At 37.1% G+C, this 23,054-nt stretch overlaps 1 protein-coding gene across 1 annotated transcript; it reads right to left on the reverse strand.

The window, feature by feature from the left end:
• Positions 1–2,154: 2,154 nt before the first annotated feature.
• LOC117316847 (pyrroline-5-carboxylate reductase 2-like) lies at positions 2,155–20,390 on the reverse strand. The gene is made up of 6 exons (XM_033871629.1): positions 20,192–20,390; positions 7,088–7,152; positions 5,267–5,446; positions 4,629–4,841; positions 3,394–3,486; positions 2,155–2,716 (listed from the first exon to the last, which is right to left on the reverse strand). The coding sequence occupies exons 1-6, from the start codon at positions 20,298–20,300 to the stop codon at positions 2,531–2,533; spliced, it is 846 nt and encodes a 281-aa protein (XP_033727520.1). The 5' UTR covers positions 20,301–20,390; the 3' UTR covers positions 2,155–2,530.
• Between the last annotated feature and the right edge of the window lie 2,664 nt (positions 20,391–23,054).

The raw sequence follows: 23,054 nt of genomic DNA on the forward strand, positions 1-23,054 counted from the left end.
TTTGTGATGACATGGTGAAGCAAAGTTGGTCAAAATTAAACAAGTCAACTTACCAAAAGTCCAGGTCAAATTTTGTATCTTTTAACTAAGGATCATATATGAAGACGGTATGAAGCAAAGTTGAGCAGAAGTGGACGTCACATTTTGTACAGTACATGAACAGTTTGTCTTGACATGATGAATCAAAGTTGATGAGAATTAAACGAGGAGGCATTTGAACAAATGTTAAGATCAACGTCTGTGTTAGAGGCCAAGGTCACATTTTTTCACATTTCGTTGATTGACATTTTGTGAGATTATGACTCGCGGTTGGAATATAAAGGACTCTTGTAAAGATTTTAGCACATTGATGCCTGTGAAAAAAGAAGTTGTTCCAAGATTTCAGCATATTTGACCTCTGTGACCTTGAATGCCGGTCAACATAATTCATTTAACCCATCTTGATAGCCCTTCATCCCAGCATGCTACGGCACAATATAAAGGCTCTAGACCTCTTGCTTAATGGGAAGAAGTTTAAAGATTTTAGCATATTTGACCCCAGTGACCTTGATTGAATGTAGAGGTCATTCATTTGAACAATTTTGTTAGCGCTTTCCCCAAGCATTCTACAGGCTCAATATAAAGTCTCTAGACCTCATGGTAAGTCTTTTAAAGATTTAGCATTTTTGACACATATGACCATGAATGACTGTCAAGGTGATTCATTTGAGCTATCTTGATAGCCCTTCACCCCAGCAATCTACATGCCGTATGTCATGTCTCTAGGCCTCCTGGTTATTGAGAAGATGAAAATGTAATTTGTTTACAAACGAACTACGCACGACGACGGACAAAGGGCGAGTAGAATAGGTCACTTGAAACTTCGTCTCGGGTGACATAAGAAGGTAGTAACGGTTATCTTAACCTTGATCTTGACCCAACAACCCTGAAACCGATATAGTATGGTCCTTTTATCATCGTGTAAAGGTTTATCAAAATCCTTTGGACAACGAATAGAAGCCACAAGAGCGATGTCAAACTTTGGTGTTACGTACCTACGATATGGAAGGAAAGGGAAACTCGTTCATTATTATGAAATTTAAGACCCATGAAGGAGAAATAGCAATAATTTGACTTAAAACAAGTTAAAAATTCATCGTCATCATCATTAGTTATTGTAAATATAAAGATATATTTATATTTACAATAACTAATCATGATGACCTTAAAAATTGCACAAAATCAAATATTTGAACAAATTGACACCCTACTTGCTCAGTACCATCACCCTAGGCCTCTGGAGTATTGAGAAGTCCTTTAAAGATTTTGACCCGTGTGACCTTGAAAATCGTTGAAGATCATGCATTTAACAAATATTGGTAACCCTTCCTACCAGTGTGTTACCGGTAAAATATCATCCTTGGCCTGTGCCGACGACTACAAAGAAGTCGTTTACAGATTTTAATACAGTAAAATGTTGATGGCGATGGGTGCTACACCACTGCATACGATCACAGTAAGCTAAACTCATTCTCCGACTATAAAATGGCCGTCTGTCGGCGATCTCGCTTTACAATCAGTCTTATTAAACTTATAATCAAGGACCAAGGGGTATATAGTCTGGAATTTGAATGAGATCCATGGAACACTTCAATAACGGACTTCTACTCATCATCTGATACTCGCGGTCGACTGCACTACACTACGCTTATATCGTAAGTGGTAAGTCAAGCGTAGCTTATATCGTAAGTGGTAAGTCCAGCGTAGCGTAGTGCATGCCACCGACGATGACTTCTGTCAAAATTCCAATAGTCTGTCATCTTGTGTTCTGATCAGTCCCATAATTGAACTGTCACAAATTTGGACCAAGGAGAACCTGAATATATGGAATTCGAGAGAAACAGCAACACCAAACTAATGTCAAAATTCAAATTGGACTTCCTGACGACCATCTTGTGTTCTAATTAGTCCCAAGATCGAGCATGTACAACCATTTACCAAAGGACACCTCGACCTACACATGGAATTTGAGAGGTCGGTCACTGGTAATTCTCAAGAAATAGCGATAATGAGGATTTTTCAATTAAGGACAGAGAAAGACGACGGGCAAAGAGATGGATGATGATGATGATGATGATGATGATGAAAGTCTAATGAAAGGAACAACAAAAAATAAATTGCTGGTATTCATTTTTATGCACGTACCTATATATATATATAGCATAACACTATACTGTACACATAATTTGTAACGTCCACTCTTGGACATCACAGTTCACATTATACATTTTTGTTGCTGATCAAGGTCGTTGCCCCATGCACCTTTGGATCGGCATCTGTCATCCTGGAATTCTGTGACTCTGTCTATTGAATTAAGAGCCAATGGAGTATGGTCACTTGCCTCCCTGGGACGTGAATTTACGATCCTGTTGGCCTAATTTTCAGATATGTTAGAGTTCAGTATACACCCGTCATAACGGACAGATATAATTCTTCAATGGATTGTTCAACTCTGCTTATACTTATGAATCAGTTCTCAGCATTACAACCTTCACTTCTTAGCTCCTAGCTCCGAAGCCTTGAGGGTTGCTGCCTCCACAGCGTCCATAAGTGCCCCTCGGAACCCTCCTTTTTCCAGTTTATGCATTGCGGCAATCGTGGTGCCACCTGGCGAGCAAACTTCGTCTTTCAATTGGCCCGGGTTTTTGCCAGTTTCCAGAACCATTTTTGCAGCACCCTGAAAGAAACCGAATTTATATACAATGTATTAAGAATGTGTAAACACATCAAACGAGTTTTATGTTCTTAAGAGAAACGCTTTGTAACAAAATCAAGTAGAACATTATTTCGGGTATTTAAGAACCGAAACACATAATACATTTCAAACATTTGATGCGACATATTTTTGTTTTTATCATGCAGAAAGATCAGCGACCAGCATGCAGTTTCTTTTTTTTTATTGGTAAACCTGCAAGCAGATGAATTCCCTTATAATATCAGATGAAGGAAGGGAGTCAATTTTGCATCTAGGCTACCTTGGACTTCTCCGACGATCTTCACATAAAAAATTGCTTTATAATTTCATAACGTATTGGGTTGAAAGATATATAAATATAATTACCTTAATTTTGGCTTGATTATAAGGACATGTGGTATATAATTTTATGTTCGACCAAGTTTGTATCATTGTCAGATCCAAAAATAAACCTCGACCTTTAAGCTATTGTACTTCAATTTAATCGCTTTCCAGTTCGATTCACAAAACTTTTTTTTTCTTCAAAAAAAGTCATTAAAATGTATGAAAATATATCAAATTAGATTTTGACCTTTGACCTCACGACCTGGACCTTGGTTAGAATATCAGGTTTTCTTCATTATGTCTCAATATAACAGATAGAACAAGAGTGTATTTACCAGAAGTGTTTGGGCAGCTAGTTTCACAGCCATGTCCCTCGGGAGTCCCATCTTGACGCCACCATCTGCTAATGCCTCTATAGCAACGAACGCCTAGAAACGTAAACAAACGACTGACATATCTGAGCCGTGAAATAATACTAACTGTTATGTACTGGTCGTTTATTGTCTGGGGAAACTAACTCTATTCCGGATATTTTTTGTTTGGTTTTATATTTCGTTTTATCAGTTTGTACTTCATTCCGGATAAATGTATCCGGTTAATGTTTTTCTTGGGTTTTTTTTAATTCACGTGTTTTAGAAAGCAAACTCACAGCCAAGACTCCCACACAAAAAAAAAAACATATTATTCGCCGTAATCTTCGCCCCCTTTTTGCAGTGGAATCAGTAACAACAGTATCAATATGCTATTCCTATAAAATGAAGTGTGGATGCTTCATTCACCATTACCGGGTCAAGGGCATTAGATCTCAAGGTCAAAGTAAATTTTTGTATGTTTTCACTTATAAATATTTTGTTATGATAGTATGAAGACAATTAGTTGGAAACAAGGCGTCAACTTTCCAAATGTCAAATTCATGGGGTCGAAGGTCACAGTCGAATTTTGTATCTTTGGATTAATGAATACTATATCAAATAACGTTGGTCGGAATCAAAACAAGTGGTTGACTGATCAAATATCACGACCACTGGGTCAAAGGTCAAGGTCATTTTGGCCCAAAGGTCAAGGTCAAGATATCAAGAATATCAAGGTCACTGGGTGAAAGTCATTTGGGTCCAAATTAAAGGACGGAGTGGATCATGGGGAGGTGGAGGAAGGAACAAGTTTTACATCATCATATATAAGTATAATGTATATGTTGCTTCCTTGCAATTTTTAAAAGCCCAAATGTCAAACGTCAACCTCAGTGATATGGACAGCTGGTCCACACGACAAGACTGTTGATGTCAGTGTTCTAGTTATATTTATAAGTTAGCTTTATTTCTTATGAAGAATTTTTCTCTGAATAGCCATATGTCCCTTTCTAATTTTAAATATATTTCTATCATTCATATAAAGTGTAAATTTATTATCAAATATTATATTATTATTTATTATATGGACATAGAAGTACTGTGTGTCTGCGTCCATTATATGTCCTAATAAATGACCCCGTTAGCTATTGTTATAGGTTATGGTCCTATGACTTCGATATCAACTTGAATGTGTTAGAACCATGTTGATATGTACTGACGTAGGCGGGTCCACTGCCACTGAGCCCCGTGACAGCGTCCAGTAGTCCCTCAGTGCTCGACTCGCAGATTCCAATACAGCTCAACAGCTCGGACACCAGCTCTGGGTCCCCGGACAGGGCGCCTGACCCCGGGGCGAGGACTGACGCTCCGGCCTGTACCAATGCGGGTGTGTTGGGCATCACACGAACAACACGTGTAGACGGGAGCAGATTCTGTCAACATACTCATCAACTGATCATGATGTCACATGCTATTACATCTGTGTTTAGAAATAATGTCTCTTTAAAAATTGATAGAGCTAAAGGGGTAAAATTGTGATCATCAATTTATTGGCTATTTAGTAAGATTGCCTTCATAATGTCCTGGTCTGAGTTTCAGAAATGAGAAATTTTAGTTTTAATTTCAATAAAATTTCTTCAGAAAACTATTAGAGAAGTTAAAGATAACCCAGTTATCGCAAAATTAGCAAATATATCTAAGGGATTTTTCCTCGTGAACGAACGTTTGTGAAACTTTGACTAGGGCATCAAGAAAAATGTCTCATTTTCCGCATCGTCAGTTTCTTTGGCGGGGTCAAGGTCATTTGATAGTAAATGGACGCGTAATCGAGTAAATGAGTTAGTAAAGCATTCCTCACCTCCTCTAATGTAGACAGTGTGATCCCTGCTGCTATGGAGACCATGAGTTTATCGCGGGAAAATGAGGGAGAAACCTGTTTTAGGACTGGAGTGATGATGTGAGGTTTAACTGCCAACACCACCAGCTGACTGTCAGCAACAACCTTGAGATTGTCATCCGTGACCTTGACACCCATGCTCTACAATAAAAGTTCAAGGTCATCGATTCGTGTTAAACTTTCGTTTGTGAAATTTATTTAAGATATCAATAAAACTGTACATAATGTTAACAAAATACTGCTTTGGATTCACAAACATCATTATTTCACAGGGACCTGAGAAGTTGTTACAGTTTGTGTGTATTTGAACTTATTCTAGTGTGTTAGCATATTTTACACATAATGGCATCTCTCAGTGTTTATGATTTAGTGATTGGAGAAATGCCATTGATACAGCCCCTTAAATGTGTGTAAAAATGTGCTATACTCACTAGGATACGTCCAAATTCGCATAGACTGTAACAAATGCTCAGGTCCCTGTGCAAAGTCTGTGTGTGATGTATTTGACTCTTCGTCGACAAAGATGCCAAGAGTTGCGTTGAGAGGACTAAAATGTCTTAATTGACATGACATGGCCGTATAGCAATGCGATAACTGATATTAGAAATGTGAAATCCAATAATATTTTAGGGTGCCAAAAACATCTGTATATTCATGACAGTATCATGAAAATTGATAATGTACTGTTAGGATTGGTGGCCGCGGCGACCACGCGGTCTAAGTATATAATACCATAAACACATACTGTAGCGGTCACATTGAGACTTTTTTTATTTTTTTATTTTTTTTTACAAATACTAGGGCAGTTGTAAGGAAGCATTATCTAATAACATAAACACATACTGTAGCGGTCACATTGAGACTTTTTTTATTTTTTTTTTTTTATTTTTTACAAATACTAGGGCAGTTGTAAGGAAGCCGCGAGGGACTCGAAAGGCGACGACAAGGCGACCACATGGCGATCGTACTGCCAGACTGACGACATATGCAAGGCCACCGTACGGCTGATATGCGGTCGCCGTGGTACCGCTCTATGGCATGCCACGTCGGCCGTAGAAATACATGACCATCTGCGGCCGCTGCAAGTTTCTCTCGATATCAAGGGTTTAAAAGGACTCACACAACTAAATAATTTACTATATGTTATTACTAGTGACCCCATCCCTTTATTCGCTTGTTTGAAGTTCAAATGATGTGAAACTTATATCAAATTAAAGTTCGAAGTTTTTTCTATCGGGTAAATGTTGTTATTGTATAGGTTCTAATGGCATATTAGAGCACATGGGTACTCGAAAGACAGTAACCCTGACATTAATAGTACACTGGGGTAGCCCCATCTGGAGAATGTCCGCCTTTTTACACCTCGAATCATACGCCATTCTATTTTCAGCAGGAGTGTATATTTTTGATTATCAAAACCTCAAGACCTTACACTTTATTCTCGTATATAGAAAGTACTCATTTCATATGTTATTTACTCAGGAAAACAGCTACAAACCTAAGAAACACATTTTCCTCAGGGACTTGATTCAGGCGAAACACCAGCTGATTGGCTGATTTAGTTGTGTGAGTCCTTACAACCGTCTTATCCTGGCCGGATTATACTAATATGACCAGGGTATTGAACTAAAATTGTGATATCTTATATATACAATTAGGAGATCGAACCGACTTCGTAGGTTGGTTTGGGAGTTGTATGTATAGCCGGGGTACATCGTAATCCACGGCTCAGACAATATCCTTGGTTGGTAAGTTGTACCGAGACCCTGTGACACAACCTACCTGTATAGACTGTAGACATATTGGGTCCGGATCACTGGCAACAATGTTCGATGCCTTCAGGATACCTAAAATAAGGAAATACATATTGTATAGTTTAAAGGGAATGACGAACTACATGTACAGTGGAACTTCGTTAACTCGAAGTCGACGGGACCACGAAAAAAACTTCGAGTTATCCGAGTGTTCGAATTAAGCGAGTTTTCTTTACTAAGATAAAGAGAGAATTCGGCCGGGACTGACGAGGTACTTCGAGTTAAGCGGAGTATTCGAGTTTTCCGAGTTCGAGTTAACGAAGTTCCACTGTATATAGGGAAATGGCTATACCCCTAAGTTCCACAGCACAGGAGACTTTCCTTTACTATTTAATTTAGTATACAGTACACTTGTGCCGAGTAAGATTTGAGAAACAACCAAACGGTTCCTTATCAATGATGAACCCATCCACAAATGTTTGGATGTGGTATATTTGTAAGGGGAGAGTTACAGAACCATTAATAATATATTTCAATAAAACATTATTTGAATTTGATAAAATGACCCAGTTTATAATTGGTATATAATTAGAATTGAGAGAGCTTATCTTTTTTTTCGTGAAACAGTTACAACAATATCATTGTATTAGTGTTTATCTTTGTCGTGCCAGGCTTGGTTTTTGTTCAAATGTGATCAAAATAGTGTTGTATTGATAATTTTCATGATAAAAATGACTATTTATATTCATGTAAAACCATATAAACTGTCTAATTTGAGCTTTAACATTGTTTTTTTTACAACCAAAACAAAAAACCTGACACGACATAGAGACACGGTTTCACAAAAAAAGGTTTTTAGATACGCTCTCTGAATCCTTTAGTTTTCCATTTCACACCAAGTAGGCGGTGTGTAAGTTATCCAGACATAGGTAAACCGTACGTGTGTGGTTAACTCGTGTAGACTTAACCAGTATTACATTGTCATCACACCAGTTAAACATTTAAAGGTGACGCAGAATTTGTGAATGTTGCCAAAATGATGAAATTGAAGATGAGTTCCATTTTATACTTCAGTGTCCATTCTAAATAGAATTTAGACAAATGCATATTAATAAATATCATAAATCACCTAGCGTCTTTAAACTCGTACAGCTGACAAGTAGAAATAATGTGAAGGAACTAAATAATCTCGGGAAATAGATTTATATATCGTTTAAGAGAAGAAGAGCGCATTTTTGCTGAAAGAAAATACTTTTAATCCATCCCTTAGAATTAATATGTACTTCATGTATTATTTTGAATGCAAAATGTCTTCGCTGAAATACCACCTGTCTACCTGTTGTCTGTACAAATACTATTGCTGATGTTACACGACATACACATGTATTTATTAAACTTACAATTAAGTGGTTGATTGATTAAACAGTTTGTAAACTTCAATTTAACTTAGGTCAAACCTTTTTTTGTACTGAACTGTCTATGTTGTATGGTATACAACGATGTTTATGTTACTAGAAACACTCTCCAAATATCTATGACTTATATGTTATATGTATTGTACCATGTATACCTATGGGCCGTAAGGCTTTCAGAATAAACTGGAATTGAATAGAATGGACGACCCGGTTACCTGTGCACGAGCGCTGCTATTCAGACCAAACGTTGGTCGGCTAGTCAACTCTGCGATATATTTCTCAATTTTTCATACAAAAGTTTTTTGCTATTTACTGATCAACACCAGTCAATTATTGATATCAATTAATTGGCATTAATACGATAATTATATACTCTTGTAGCATTCCGTTTTTACATTTGGTAATATATATTTGTGATACAGCAGTATCTGATACTGGCGTACTATTGGGATGTATGTATCATGACCCACCTTATATATAATCTAATCACATCGCTAAATTGAATAACTGGTAACTTTCTCCTTTATAGTGATGTCACTAAATAAAAAATCAAAGTGTCGAGGTCACTCATAGGTGCTGTGTATGAGGGATTGAAATACAGGAGAAAAGCAAATATTATATAAATATAAAATGGCATGTATTGAGATGCTTTTATTGTTTTGTAAGTGCATTTCTGAATGTTTTACTGATGATTATCCAATGTCATGTTAAGGAATTTTATTTACTTTAAAAAGGCTGTGGTTGTGTTAAAGTTGCGATGAACGGTGAAGAATTACGTTTTTAAACCTCACTTGAATTGGCATACTATGATTAAGTTTAATTCTTAGATCAATTAATCTGTGGTGTCAATTAGTCATGTTTCTTGATGAACCACATCGCGATTCCCTATATATAAGATTCCTGTGAATTACTCTCCCAGTTTATTTTGGTTCCTAAGTTTTTAAATTGTACTCAATTTACTGGGGTTTTTCTCTTCGTGTAATGACTGACCTGTTAGGATTAATTATAGATTTGACAACTTTCGACAGAAGAAACTCGTCTCGGGAATTTAATTTGTTCCCGATGAATTGGCCTACCTAACATCTGTTCCGACGACTTGTTGAATTTCACGTTCATATTATATACATTGTACAAGTATTTCACTATCGACTGAATTAAAACATGGAACCTCTTTATTGCTATCGGAATCTCTGTTACGGAAACAAGCTAACGTTAGGTGTGGCCTCCTAATTACTATTAAGCAACTCAACCAGCACGGCCATTTTTGTGTGGCCTATTTCTCGGAAATGGCGAATCATTAGGAAGCATTCTACATTTATTTTATGTATCGAATGTAAAACAATCCTTTTCGATTTCCAATTGAAAAAGCCGAGACTAAAAACAGTATTCGACGGCCGAGGACCATTTCCAATGTCGAATCAACAGTGTATACGAGCTACCTCCCCCCCGCACAAACCAGTTAGCAACCGTAAAACATGTCATTGTGTACGATTTAAGCAGCTTTCTATAATTCATTTAAATTAAACAAATGTCTTCAAAATATAAAAGCGTGAATCATATTACTTATCACAAACAAATACTTCGTGGAAGGAGACAAGACAATTAATTCCGGTCCCATTCTGAACTCCTCGTGTGTTATCATTGAAATAAGCGACATTTTGATTCCCCCGAGAGTTCCGAATGAATTTATTCTAGCGGAATTTGGCGATGATCGCTTAAAGTTGCTGTTTCCCAGCACCTAAAAACTAAATACCTTAAAACATTCAAGACTTACTTATTTCCCAAAGGAGATACAGATTTGTTTATTGTGGATTTTACGCTCCCAAAAGAGGCAATGCCATGTAAATACTGTGTCTAACGCATGATGTGCCGCTGGCGAACGAACGCTTTATAGCGCTAGCACACTGAAATGCCGTATGTACATGGACATGTATAATAACAAGGGCCATACACATCCTCACTGTCACATTTTAAACCAAGCGCGGAGCAGAGAGTCGTAACTTGGTTTGTCTTAGCAGTCCGGGGACACAGGGACTTGATCAATTGCTACAGTCTACGTTCTCATAGGTCCCTGTGTCGGGGGATATAACCCATAGCCTGTTTATATAGATCTCCTGGTTGAACGTTCGAACTTAAGGCCGAAATTTTGCTATAATTTGGCAAATAGGAGTTAATTATTTTACGGTGATGCTTACCAAATTAATATTTACAGCCGATAATTTTTTTAAACCGATTACTAACTTTTTATTAAAACAAAATAGTTTAATATTAATTAGCGTTATCACCCCTGATGCACATAAATCGGATTAGGTCGGGAATCTGAGTCATGCCCTAAACATCCGTAATACTCCTATAGGATGCCCATAGACGCACTTCCGTAGCTGTGATACATTTAAATAGGAACCTGTTGCGCTATTTTACAAATAAAGTCGGTTCAATCAGTGCTGCATGAATGAAGTAGACATACATGATTTAAATTTTAATTTCCAACATTTTCATATTCAATTCAATTTATCAACTGTAGGCGTTACGTCACACGAATACATATCACGTCACATGAATACATATAACGTCCCATGAATACATATCACGTCACATGAATACATATTACGTCACATGAACACATATTACGTCACATGAATACATATTACGTCACATGAACACATATTACGTCACATGAATACATATTACGTCCCATGAATACATATTACGTCCCATGAATACATATTACGTCACACGAATACATATTACGTCACACGAATACATATTACGTCACACGAATACATATTACGTCACATGAACACATATTACTTCACATGAATACATATTACGTCACATGAATACATATTACGTCACATGAACACATATTACGTCACATGAAAACATATTACGTCACATGAATACATATTACGTCCCATGAATACATATTACGTCACATGAACACATATTACGTCACATGAATAGATATTACGTCACATGAACACATATTACGTCCCATGAATACATATTACGCATGTACAATAAATGATAAGAATGTGAGACAGCAAGCCAAAAGTTCAAAAGGGGATTCTGAATGCGGCATTTTCAACAAGAAGGGAAGTTTTTAACTGGTCTCTGTTCAGAGATACAAGTCAACTCAGGTCTTTAACCTTTAAACAATGCTACATCTCGACTCCCATCAAGGGGCCCAGTGTGCGTTGTCTGTACATACTTAACTTGGGGTGAAATGGTACTATGCGTCAAATGAAACCTAATTTGATATAAAAGTACCTACAGAATAGATAATTAAGAAGTTAGTCATTACATGAGTTCAAATTCCGAACCCCAAAGTGGGTTCAGTCACTAAAGACCAAACGTGTATTACAGGCCGTCAGCCATTAGAGAGATCTAATCACTACCACGTCAGCCGTTAGGCGTTACATGGGTTCTGTACATATGGATATCGTGAGGTATATCGAGACGTGTAGTTCTATGTATTAAAGGTCATGCAGGTCATATAAATGCATTAGCGAGATTAGAGACATCACCACGCAGTATTCACAAAAAATCTGTCTTGACGGTCTCTGTCAATATCGTGTCCTTCACTGGGATATCGAAGTTAGCATTTGCCTTTTAGTTAGGTTGCATGTCAGTCTGTTTTTTAATGTTATCAAGTATCACCCAATCTCTACGGTCCAGTAAAACCCAGCACATATGCTGAATCAGTGAAAGTGTGATTGCGTCATCATTATCGACTTAGGCGCATTCAATACACGTTTTTAACCATTCTTATAGCATTGGTCGTCTCGGACGTACAGTATTCACAAACATCTACCTGGGGACGTCACTGACAAACAACCTGTAAAGAATCATCACGGTGATATATATAGGTCAATCAGCGAAAATGTTAATTTCGATTGCATCATCATCCCTAATCCGAGTGACCTAAATTACAGCTCCGACTCTAAACCCCGCGAACGTGTTTTGTACGTGCATTTCATGTCTAGTCTTAGTTATGCTGAGATTAAATCATTATATATTAATTAAATTGTTTTATGGACATCATTGGTGAAGTGTAAATGGCAAGATTATACTATGTATGGGTCCGATGCTGATAAAAAAAACAACCGAAAATTATTTGATCCCTTCCCTTCCATTCCATCCTTACGGTAGGTCATCGTTTCAGTATACGCCGAGTCAGCGGTGTGATAGACTCGCCACCATACCCTATTTCAAATTAAGAATTGCCAAGCTAAATTCTAATACTAGCTTATCTCCCCCTAGTTTTAAACTTAGAATCAGACATATCCTAGGGACAAAAATCAAACAGGTCAATTTTATTTATAATTTTTATATTCGAGAGGGGGGAGGGGGCAGTCCAGCTGTGTGGATGTACTACTGTGTATTGTCATGCATGTACTGATCATTTAACTGTTAATCGTGTATATAATTTGTTATGCAGTTTATTTGCCTTGACTCGTGGGCAATGTTGAAGTTTTATTTAGGTAGCTAAGTAGCCATAGATAATCATTTTGGTTGGAAACTATAGATTATAGTGACCGAGTGAATTCTTGTGGTCGAAGTCTGGTCTGTGACATAACTTGTCAGGGCGGCCGGATGAGCTGACCTCTGGGTTAATTTTAGCAGGTCTTAAGCATAAAGGTCAATCTAAAGTTATCCTTATGAGCAGTCTCGTTTCAGTGCACCAGGATTCTGTCAACGAGGACATATTTAGTATAAGGTTGGTTTATTTTGTCGTCCTATTAGTAAGTTTGGAGAGAACGGCCAGTCGGGAGTACAGGCACTATAGTAGTAGGGGCTGGGAGTCAGTAAAGAGGAGGTCTGGAGTTTTAGAGTAGAGAATTGAAGTAAGGAGATTTTAGAGACGAGAAGATAGTCCAGAGATTTGATAGAATAGTAGTTTTAGAGAAGTTTGTAGTAGATCGTGTGAACGGTGTGTAGTTATAAATAGTGTCAGTGAACAACTAAGTAGATCTGTAATAACAAATGTTATAGAGATTGGAGGCTGGTGTTGAACGCATGTATATTACTTGTTGGATAAAGTGGTAATATAATCTTACATAATTTGTTATTCAATTAATTTTGAACTGGTGGCAGTGGTTAAATACAATTATGATATATGGAAACATAACACTGGTACCAGCAGTGGGATTGTTAAGATACAAAAACACTAACACTTGTACCAGCAGTGGGATTGTTAAGATACAAAACTGTAACACTGGTACCAGCAGTGGGATTGTAAGATACAAACACTAACACTTGTACCAGCATTGGGATTGTTAAGATACAAACACTAACACTTGTACAAGCAGTGGGTTTGTTAAGATACAAAAACTAACACTTGTACCAGCAGTGGGATTGTTAAGATACAAAAACTAACACTTGTACCAGCAGTGGGATTGTTAAGATACAAAAACTAACACTTGTACCAGCAGTGGGATTGTTAAGATACAAAAGCTAACACTTGTAAGTGCAGTGGGATTGTTAAGATACAACTGCCTACTGTAACATTGGTGATCAGCGGCAGTATTTAGATTTAGAGAAACAATAAACGTAACACTATCACACCAACGTAATAATACGGTACCATATAATACAATAGCTGTATATACTACGATCAGTGTATGGTATGATAGTACGTATGGATAGCGAAATGTCGTACCTAACATTGAGGCGTGTTGTACCACAGGGGCTGTGTGTTGTACGCTTCAATTATAAGATGTTTGCTTTACTGTCAATATCATTGTTTTATTGTAATTCATATTGACCTCTTGTCTTAAACAATATAAAGATTGTCCGAGTGAAATAAAATTGAAAAAAAAAATTAAATGGTTAAGTACTGTGTTCTAACAATGTTAGAGTATAGCTGGCTAGTACTCTTCTCTTGTCTGTATCAATCACCTCACTTTTTATGATTGCGTCATCGTTGACTTGCCGATATTCTATAATTCTGTCTATTGTGTTAGCTCTTTGTTGGTTCTATTGTTATTGTAGTCCGAACTATTCTCACTATCTATCTGCTTTAATATACGTGTACTGCTAGGGGCGGACGAGAGCTAGTGGAAGATGAGAGATTTAATATACTTCTAGGGGCGTATAAGAGATTTAAAATACTGTTAGGGTAGGACGAGAGCTAGTGGAAGATGGGAGATTTAATATACTTCTAGGGGCAGATGAGAGATTTAATATACTGCTAGGGGCGCATAAGAGATTTAATATACTGTTAGGGGCGGACGAGAGCTAGTGGAAGATGAGAGATTCAATATAGTGCAAGGGGCGGATGAGAGATTTAATATACTGCTAGGAGCGGATTAGAGATTTAATATATTGCTAGAGGAGGATGAGAGATTTAATATACTGCTAGGGGCGGATGAGAGTTAGTGGAGGATGAGATATTTAATATACTGCTAGTGACGGATAAGAGATTTAATATACTGCTAGGAGCGGATTAGAGATTTAATATACTGTTAGGGGCGGACGAGAGATTTAATATACTGTTAGGGGCGGACGGGAGATTTAATATACTGTTAGGGGCGGACGAGAGCTAGTGGAAGATGAGAGATTCAATATAGTGCAAGGGGCGGACTAAAGATTTAATATACTGCTAGGAGCGGTTAGAGATTTAATATATTGCTAGAGGAGGATGAGAGATTTAATATACTGCTAGGGGCGCATAAGAGATTTAATATACTGTTAGGGGCGGACGAGAGCTAGTGGAAGATGAGAGATTCAATATAGTGCAAGGGGCGGACTAAAGATTTAATATACTGCTAGGAGCGGATTAGAGATTTAATATATTGCTAGAGGAGGATGAGAGATTTAATATACTGCTAGGGGCGCATAAGAGATTTAATATACTGTTAGGGGCGGACGAGAGCTAGTGGAAGATGAGAGATTCAATATAGTGCAAGGGGCGGACTAAAGATTTAATATACTGCTAGGAGCGGATTAGAGATTTAATATATTGCTAGAGGAGGATGAGAGATTTAATATACTGCTAGGGGCGCATAAGAGATTTAATATACTGTTAGGGGCGGACGAGAGCTAGTGGAAGATGAGAGATTCAATATAGTGCAAGGGGCGGACTAAAGATTTAATATACTGCTAGGAGCGGATTAGAGATTTAATATATTGCTAGAGGAGGATGAGAGATTTAATATACTGCTAGGGGCGCATAAGAGATTTAATATACTGTTAGGGGCGGACGAGAGCTAGTGGAAGATGAGAGATTCAATATAGTGCAAGGGGCGGACTAAAGATTTAATATACTGCTAGGAGCGGATTAGAGATTTAATATATTGCTAGAGGAGGATGAGAGATTTAATATACTGCTAGGGGCGCATAAGAGATTTAATATACTGTTAGGGGCGGACGAGAGCTAGTGGAAGATGAGAGATTCAATATAGCGCAAGGGGCGGACTAAAGATTTAATATACTGCTAGGAGCGGATTAGAGATTTAATATATTGCTAGTGGAGGATGAGAGATTTAATATACTGCTAGGGGCAGTTGAGAGTTACTTGGAGGATGAGATATTTAATATACTGCTAGGGGCAGTTGAGAGATTTGAGATATACTGTTAGAGGCGGATGAGAGATTTAATATACTGCTAGGGGCAGTTGAGAGATTTGAGATATACTGTTAGAGGCGGATGAGAAATTTAGTATACTGCTAAGGATGGCTTAGCCCGAGTTTCCTTTGGCCCTGGTACCATGTCTGGTGCAGGACACCACCAGACATTGCGTCGGGGAACTCAGGAAACTCATGTTAGGGGCGGATGAGTGATATTAAGTCGCTTATCCGCCAGTGGATAAATAGTCATAAATAATTCAGACCATTGATCTGGTAACAAAATATAATCCATGCCCTTGAATGTATGAATTATATTCAAATGTAATCTATACCTCACGTATTAATTTCAATATAATTAATTTTTCTTTGTTTTCATGGTAAAAACACAACTGTTTGAGAGAATGATCAACCCTGATCTCCATAACACCGCGTCACAAATCATTTAATTAAAAATGAGTTGTTGATGAAGGCATGTTATATTACTAGAGCCATGACACACTGTAAACAAGATAGGGATTCTGTTATATTACTAGAGTCATGACACACTGTAAACAGGATAGGGATTCTGTTATATTACTAGAGTCATGACACACTGTAAACAGGATAGGAATTCTGTTATATTACTAGAGTCATGACATACTGTAAACAGGATAGGGATTCTGTTATATTACTAGAGTCATGACATACTGTAAACAGGACAGGGATTCTGTTATATTACTGGAGCCATGACATACTGTAAACAGGATAGGGATTCTGTTATATTACTAGAGTCATGACACACTGTAAACAGGATAGGGATTCTGTTATATTACTAGAGCCATGACATACTGTAAACAGGATAGGGATTCTGTTATATTACTAGAGTCATGACACTGTAAACAGGATAGGGATTCTGTTATATTACTAGAGTCATGACATACTGTAAACAGGATAGGGATTCTGTTATATTACTACAGTCATGACACACTGTAAACAGAATAGTAATTCTGTTATATTACTAGAGCCATGACATACTGTAAACAGGATAGTAATTCTGTTATATTACTAGAGTCATGACACACTGTAAACAGGATAGGGATTCTGTTATATTACTAGAGTCATGACATACTGTAAACAGGATAGGAATTCTGTTATATTACTAGAGTCATGACAAACTGTAAACAGGATAGGGATTCTGTTATATTACTAGAGTCATGACATACTGTAAACAGGATAGGGATTCTGTTATATTACTAGAGTCATGACACACTGTAAACAGGATAGGGATTCTGTTATATTACTAGAGCCATGACACACTGTAAACAGGATAGGAATTCTGTTATATTACTAGAGCCATGACATACTGTAAACAGGATAGGAATTCTGTTATATTACTAGAGTCATGACATACTGTAAACAGGATAGGGATTCTGTTATATTACTAGAGCCATGACACACTGTAAACAGGATAGGGATTCTGTTATATTACTAGAGCCATGACACACTGTAAACAGGATAGGGATTCTGTTATATTACTAGAGCCATGACACACTGTAAACAGGATAGGGATTCTGTTATATTACTAGGGCCATGACACACTGTAAACAGGATAGGGATTCTGTTATATTACTAGAGCCATGACACACTGTAAACAGGATAGGAATTATGTTATGTTACTAGAGCCATGACACAATGTAAACAGGATAGGGATTCTGTTATATTACTAGAGTCATGACACACTGTAAACAGGATAGGGATTCTGTTATATTACTAGAGCCATGACACACTGTAAACAGGATAGTAATTCTGTTATATTGCTAGAGCCATGACACACTGTAAACAGGATAGGGATTCTGTTATATTACTAGAGTCATGACATACTGTAAACAGGATAGGAATTCTGTTATATTACTAGAGACATGACACACTGTAAACAGGATAGGAATTATGTTATATTACTAGAGACATGACACACTGTAAACAGGATAGTAATTCTGTTATATTACTAGAGCCATGACACACTGTAAACAGGATAGGGATTCTGTTATATTACTAGAGTCATGACATACTGTAAACAGGATAGGGATTCTGTTATATTACTAGACCCATGACACACTGTAAACAGGATAGGGATTCTGTTATATTACTAGGGCCATGACACACTGTAAACAGGATAGTAATTCTGTTATATTACTAGAGCCATGACACACTGTAAACAGGATAGGGATTCTGTTATATTACTAGAGTCATGACATACTGTAAACAGGATAGGGATTCTGTTATATTACTAGAGTCGTGACACACTGTAAACAGGATAGGGATTCTGTTATATTACTAGAGCCATGGCACACTGTAAACAGGATAGGGATTCTGTTATATTACTAGACCCATGACACACTGTAAACAGGATAGGGATTCTGTTATATTACTAGAGTCATGACATACTGTAAACAGGATAGGGATTCTGTTATATTACTAGAGTCGTGACACACTGTAAACAGGATAGGGATTCTGTTATATTACTAGAGTCATGACATACTGTAAACAGGATAGGGATTCTGTTATATTACTAGAGCCATGACACACTGTAAACAGGATAGGGATTCTGTTATATTACTAGAGTCATGACATACTGTAAACAGGATAGGGATTCTGTTATATTACTAGAGTCGTGACACACTGTAAACAGGATAGGGATTCTGTTATATTACTAGAGCCATGGCACACTGTAAACAGGATAGGGATTCTGTTATATTACTAGACCCATGACACACTGTAAACAGGATAGGGATTCTGTTATATTACTAGAGTCATGCCATACTGTAAACAGGATAGTAATTCTGTTATATTACTAGAGTCATGACATACTGTAAACAGGATAGGGATTCTGTTATATTACTAGAGCCATGACACACTGTAAACAGGACAGGAATTCTGTTATATTACTATAGCCATGACATACTGTAAACAGGACAGGGATTCTGTTATATTACTAGAGTCATGACATACTGTAAACAGGATAGTAATTCTGTTATATTACTAGAGTCATGACACACTGTAAACAGGATAGGAATTATGTTATGTTACTAGAGCCATGACACAATGTAAACAGGATAGGGATTCTGTTATATTACTAGGGCCATGACACACTGTAAACAGGATAGGGATTCTGTTATATTACTAGAGTCATGACACACTGTAAACAGGATAGGGATTCTGTTATATTACTAGAGTCATGACACACTGTAAACAGGATAGGGATTCTGTTATATTACTAGAGTCATGACATACTGTAAACAGGATAGGGATTCTGTTATATTACTAGAGTCGTGACACACTGTAAACAGGGTAGGGATTCTGTTATATTACTAGAGCCATGACACACTGTAAACAGGATAGGAATTCTTTATTTCTTCCGTTTCAATGTGTAAATAAAACCCAAACATCTGTTGTTAAAATTAACACTACCAGAATACTTAGTTTGCGTGTTTCTATCCACCTAAAGTGGAAATCTCCTTACTCTTTCATATGTTAAAACGTAATTTCATATCTAAATTGAAAGGTTTATATAAATACATGCAGGATACAGTGTGTATATGTTAATTTATCTGAGCGTTATCTCGAAATACTTAATTATGGTTCAAAGCTCACAAACAGGTAGCAGGTACTTGTTAAGTGTTATTCGTGTTCGGACTATGCAATTTTACAGTTTTAAATTCAAAATTTAATCATTTGTGTTAGCCAATTTATATCTAATGTAAGTTGTTTTTTTATTCAATTTGATCGTTACCATAACGGAAATTTACTTATTGCATCATCACTCATCAACAAGCATTCAATAGAAATACTCACTCGCTCAGTTGCCTCATTTAAGCGTAAATTCGGTTTTTCAATTTTCATGATGAGTATCATTGCTAAAATTTTGTCCAATGCTTATCCATTTAATCGGAAAATCGTTATAGATCTAACATGTCTATCGGACGCTCCGATCAGATGTATTCACCCAATAACAGAATGGAACGTTGCATCATCGTATTGTGTTGGGGCCGGTTTTGGGGTAACCAACCCGTAAATAAAGTCCGAATTATGGATCTATTATTACACACATAATTTACTCATGACTGCACACGTGTCTGACAAACATTTGTTTGATTCTGACAGACTCACCTGTGGAGATGAAGCCCTTAGCCATGGCCTGGGCCATCCGGCCCGCTCCAATAAAACCCACCGTCATATCCTCCGGTACATGCTTCCTCGTCACTGTCGGAGTAGCCATGTGATTTCTATGTTATGGATTGCTATTTAAATGAGCTCGCAAGAAACACGCATACACACCGTGTGTACGCCGGCAGTCAGTGACCTCCAACCTTACTAGGCGCGTTCGATTACAAACTGTGATCACTAGCCTTTCACATGTACAATGTCGATTGTGTCCTAAATTTGTAACACCTAAGCAGTTTCCAACCGGAAGAATTAACAATGTAGTTGTTAAAAATAGTTATACTTTGCTCGATTACAAACTGTGATCGCTGGTTTAATCAAGACTTATATTAGCGTCTCTGCTTTATAATCGTGGTTCACAAGCCCTTGCGGTTTAGGTTGTGTGATTCTATTAGTCCTGTCTTCAGAACAGAATCAGAGCTGGAAAAGTTGATGCGAACTTAAGTGTGACGGTCGGGTCGTGTTCTACTGTACATGACCCAGAAAGAATAGCTAACCATGTTAATCATGTTCAAAAGGATTTACTGAGTATAACAGAAAAAAGCGAAACTGACTAAGATATTTTTTCCATAAAAAGAAATAACAGTCAAAGAAATTTCTGAAATACTTGAAAGCCTTCAGACAAAAAAAAAAAGGCCTCCGATAGGCCGGACGGTCTTATTATGCATGGGCGATAGAAGATATTGCATGTTTGTTCAATCTTATTGTTAAATATGAACATATTTCCAAATCGTGGACACAAACAGCTAGGGTACAGTATAACATTTACATGTACTTCCTGTGTTTTTCAAGATTATTGAATATTGTGACACTCGCTTGTACATGTTTTAAAGTCCAGTCCTAGAATCATACAAACAAAACGGGCATCGATCAACATATCGTTAAAAGTGTATTACCTAGATAATGGATTTGTTGTATTTGTCGCTTTTCTAGATAACCATAAATCTGTGGAGCAAGAACGACTATTTTCTAAGCTTTACAATATCGGAAAACTTGAAATATCATAAAACAAATATATTATAGATTTACTAGTAGTGTTGTTCATAAAATGATTTCAAGTCTGACACTGTTATGACACTAGGAATCCTACAGGATGGGTATTTGACCACAAAAGTGTATTTAGTCTTTATCAATGATTTGCTAAATGAAGTGGAATTTAGCGTTGATAGTCAACAGTATCTACTCTCTATTTGCGGGTCATAGAGTTGAAAGTGGATATTTACAATTCCCCTCTCTAAATATATATGGATATAATATATATATATATTTTACATCTAAAATAAACCTTATTTTCAATTTGATGTCATTGTATATGGAAAGAAATTACGAATGGTAGAAAGTATAGCTCATGTCGACGTTTAAATAACAATGTTTGGCGTTATGTCTCAATTCGTTCTGAAGCACATCTATGTGGTCTGAATACTTTGACTACTGCAAAAATTGGAAAGTGTAAAATATATCATTCAGCTCCCCGGTTAGACTGGCCCCCTGTCTCTAGAATATTAAAATTATAAATATAATTGAGCTTTATGATTTTGGTCACTAGGATATGTCTAGTCCTAAGTTTCAAACCAGGGGGAGATAATCTAGTATTAAAATTTAGTTGAGCAGTTCTAACAAAAAAACTTGGGGGTTGGTGGCCAGTCTACTCCCCTTCGCGTGGCTGGGAATCGTGGAAATTAAAGTTGAAATGAGTTTTCATTGTTAAATAAATCGAAGATTTTACAGAACAGATGTGTACACGTCTTTAATTGGTTGGTTTTCAGATGAAGTATACATCAGCGTAAAGAAAGTGTTATTTCTTGATAAAATATGTACAATGGAAGTTAACTGTCTGAAACGCGAGTTTTTTTTATCAATTCAACCTGTGTTATTTTAGTGAAGGGTTTGATGAATATTGTTCTCTGTAACTCTTCATTCTTGGAGGAAATAAAGGACATAGTGATTTATTTAATGTTTAGGTTTCCAAAGGTACTGTTTTGTATCTCTATATTTACTTCAGAACATAAAACAATGTTTTCACTGGAGAAATTAATGAAAATAGCACGTGTCCACACATGTAGAGTCCACACGTGTACACGGTTCACACGTGTACACAGTCCACACGTGTACATATTCCTCACGTCTACACACAGTTCACACGTCTTCACAGTCCACACGTCCCAGAAATCACACGTGTACAGATTCCACATTTGTACACAGTGTACACGTGTAAAGAGTCAACACGTCTAACCAGTCCAGAGTGTAAAGAGTCCACACGTGTACAGAGTCCACACGTCCCACAGTCCACACGTGTACAGAGTCAACACGTCTAACCAGTCCACAGTGTAAAGAGTTCACACGTGTACAGAGTCCACACTGTACAGAGTCCACACGTCCCACAGTCCACACGTGTACAGAGTCCACACGTGTACAGAGTTCATACGTGTACAGAGTCCACACGTCTAACCAGTCCACAGTGTAAAGAGTTCACACGTGTACAGAGTCCACACGTCCCACAGTCCACACGTGTACAGAGTTTACACCGTTGACACGTAGTGTGTATGGTTAATAATTATATTTGTTTTAATGATGTTTATGTGACTTTAATATGATTGATTAATGTTTCTATTGGTACTAAATAGTAAAGGCATTAGTTACTTGTTTGATGATTCCTGTTTTGATGGTTATTAGTTTTTATGGATTGAGTTATCTCCCTTCAACTGTAATGCCCAATACTTGCAGACTACAGATTCATAGATATAAGCTTCTTGAGGATACTTTTTCGTCATTTCTCTTTAAGGAGTTATGGCTACATCTCCATGCGAGG

Source organism: Pecten maximus, chromosome 18 (genome assembly GCF_902652985.1).
Source record: "Pecten maximus chromosome 18, xPecMax1.1, whole genome shotgun sequence".
Classification (NCBI taxonomy): domain Eukaryota; kingdom Metazoa; phylum Mollusca; class Bivalvia; order Pectinida; family Pectinidae; genus Pecten; species Pecten maximus.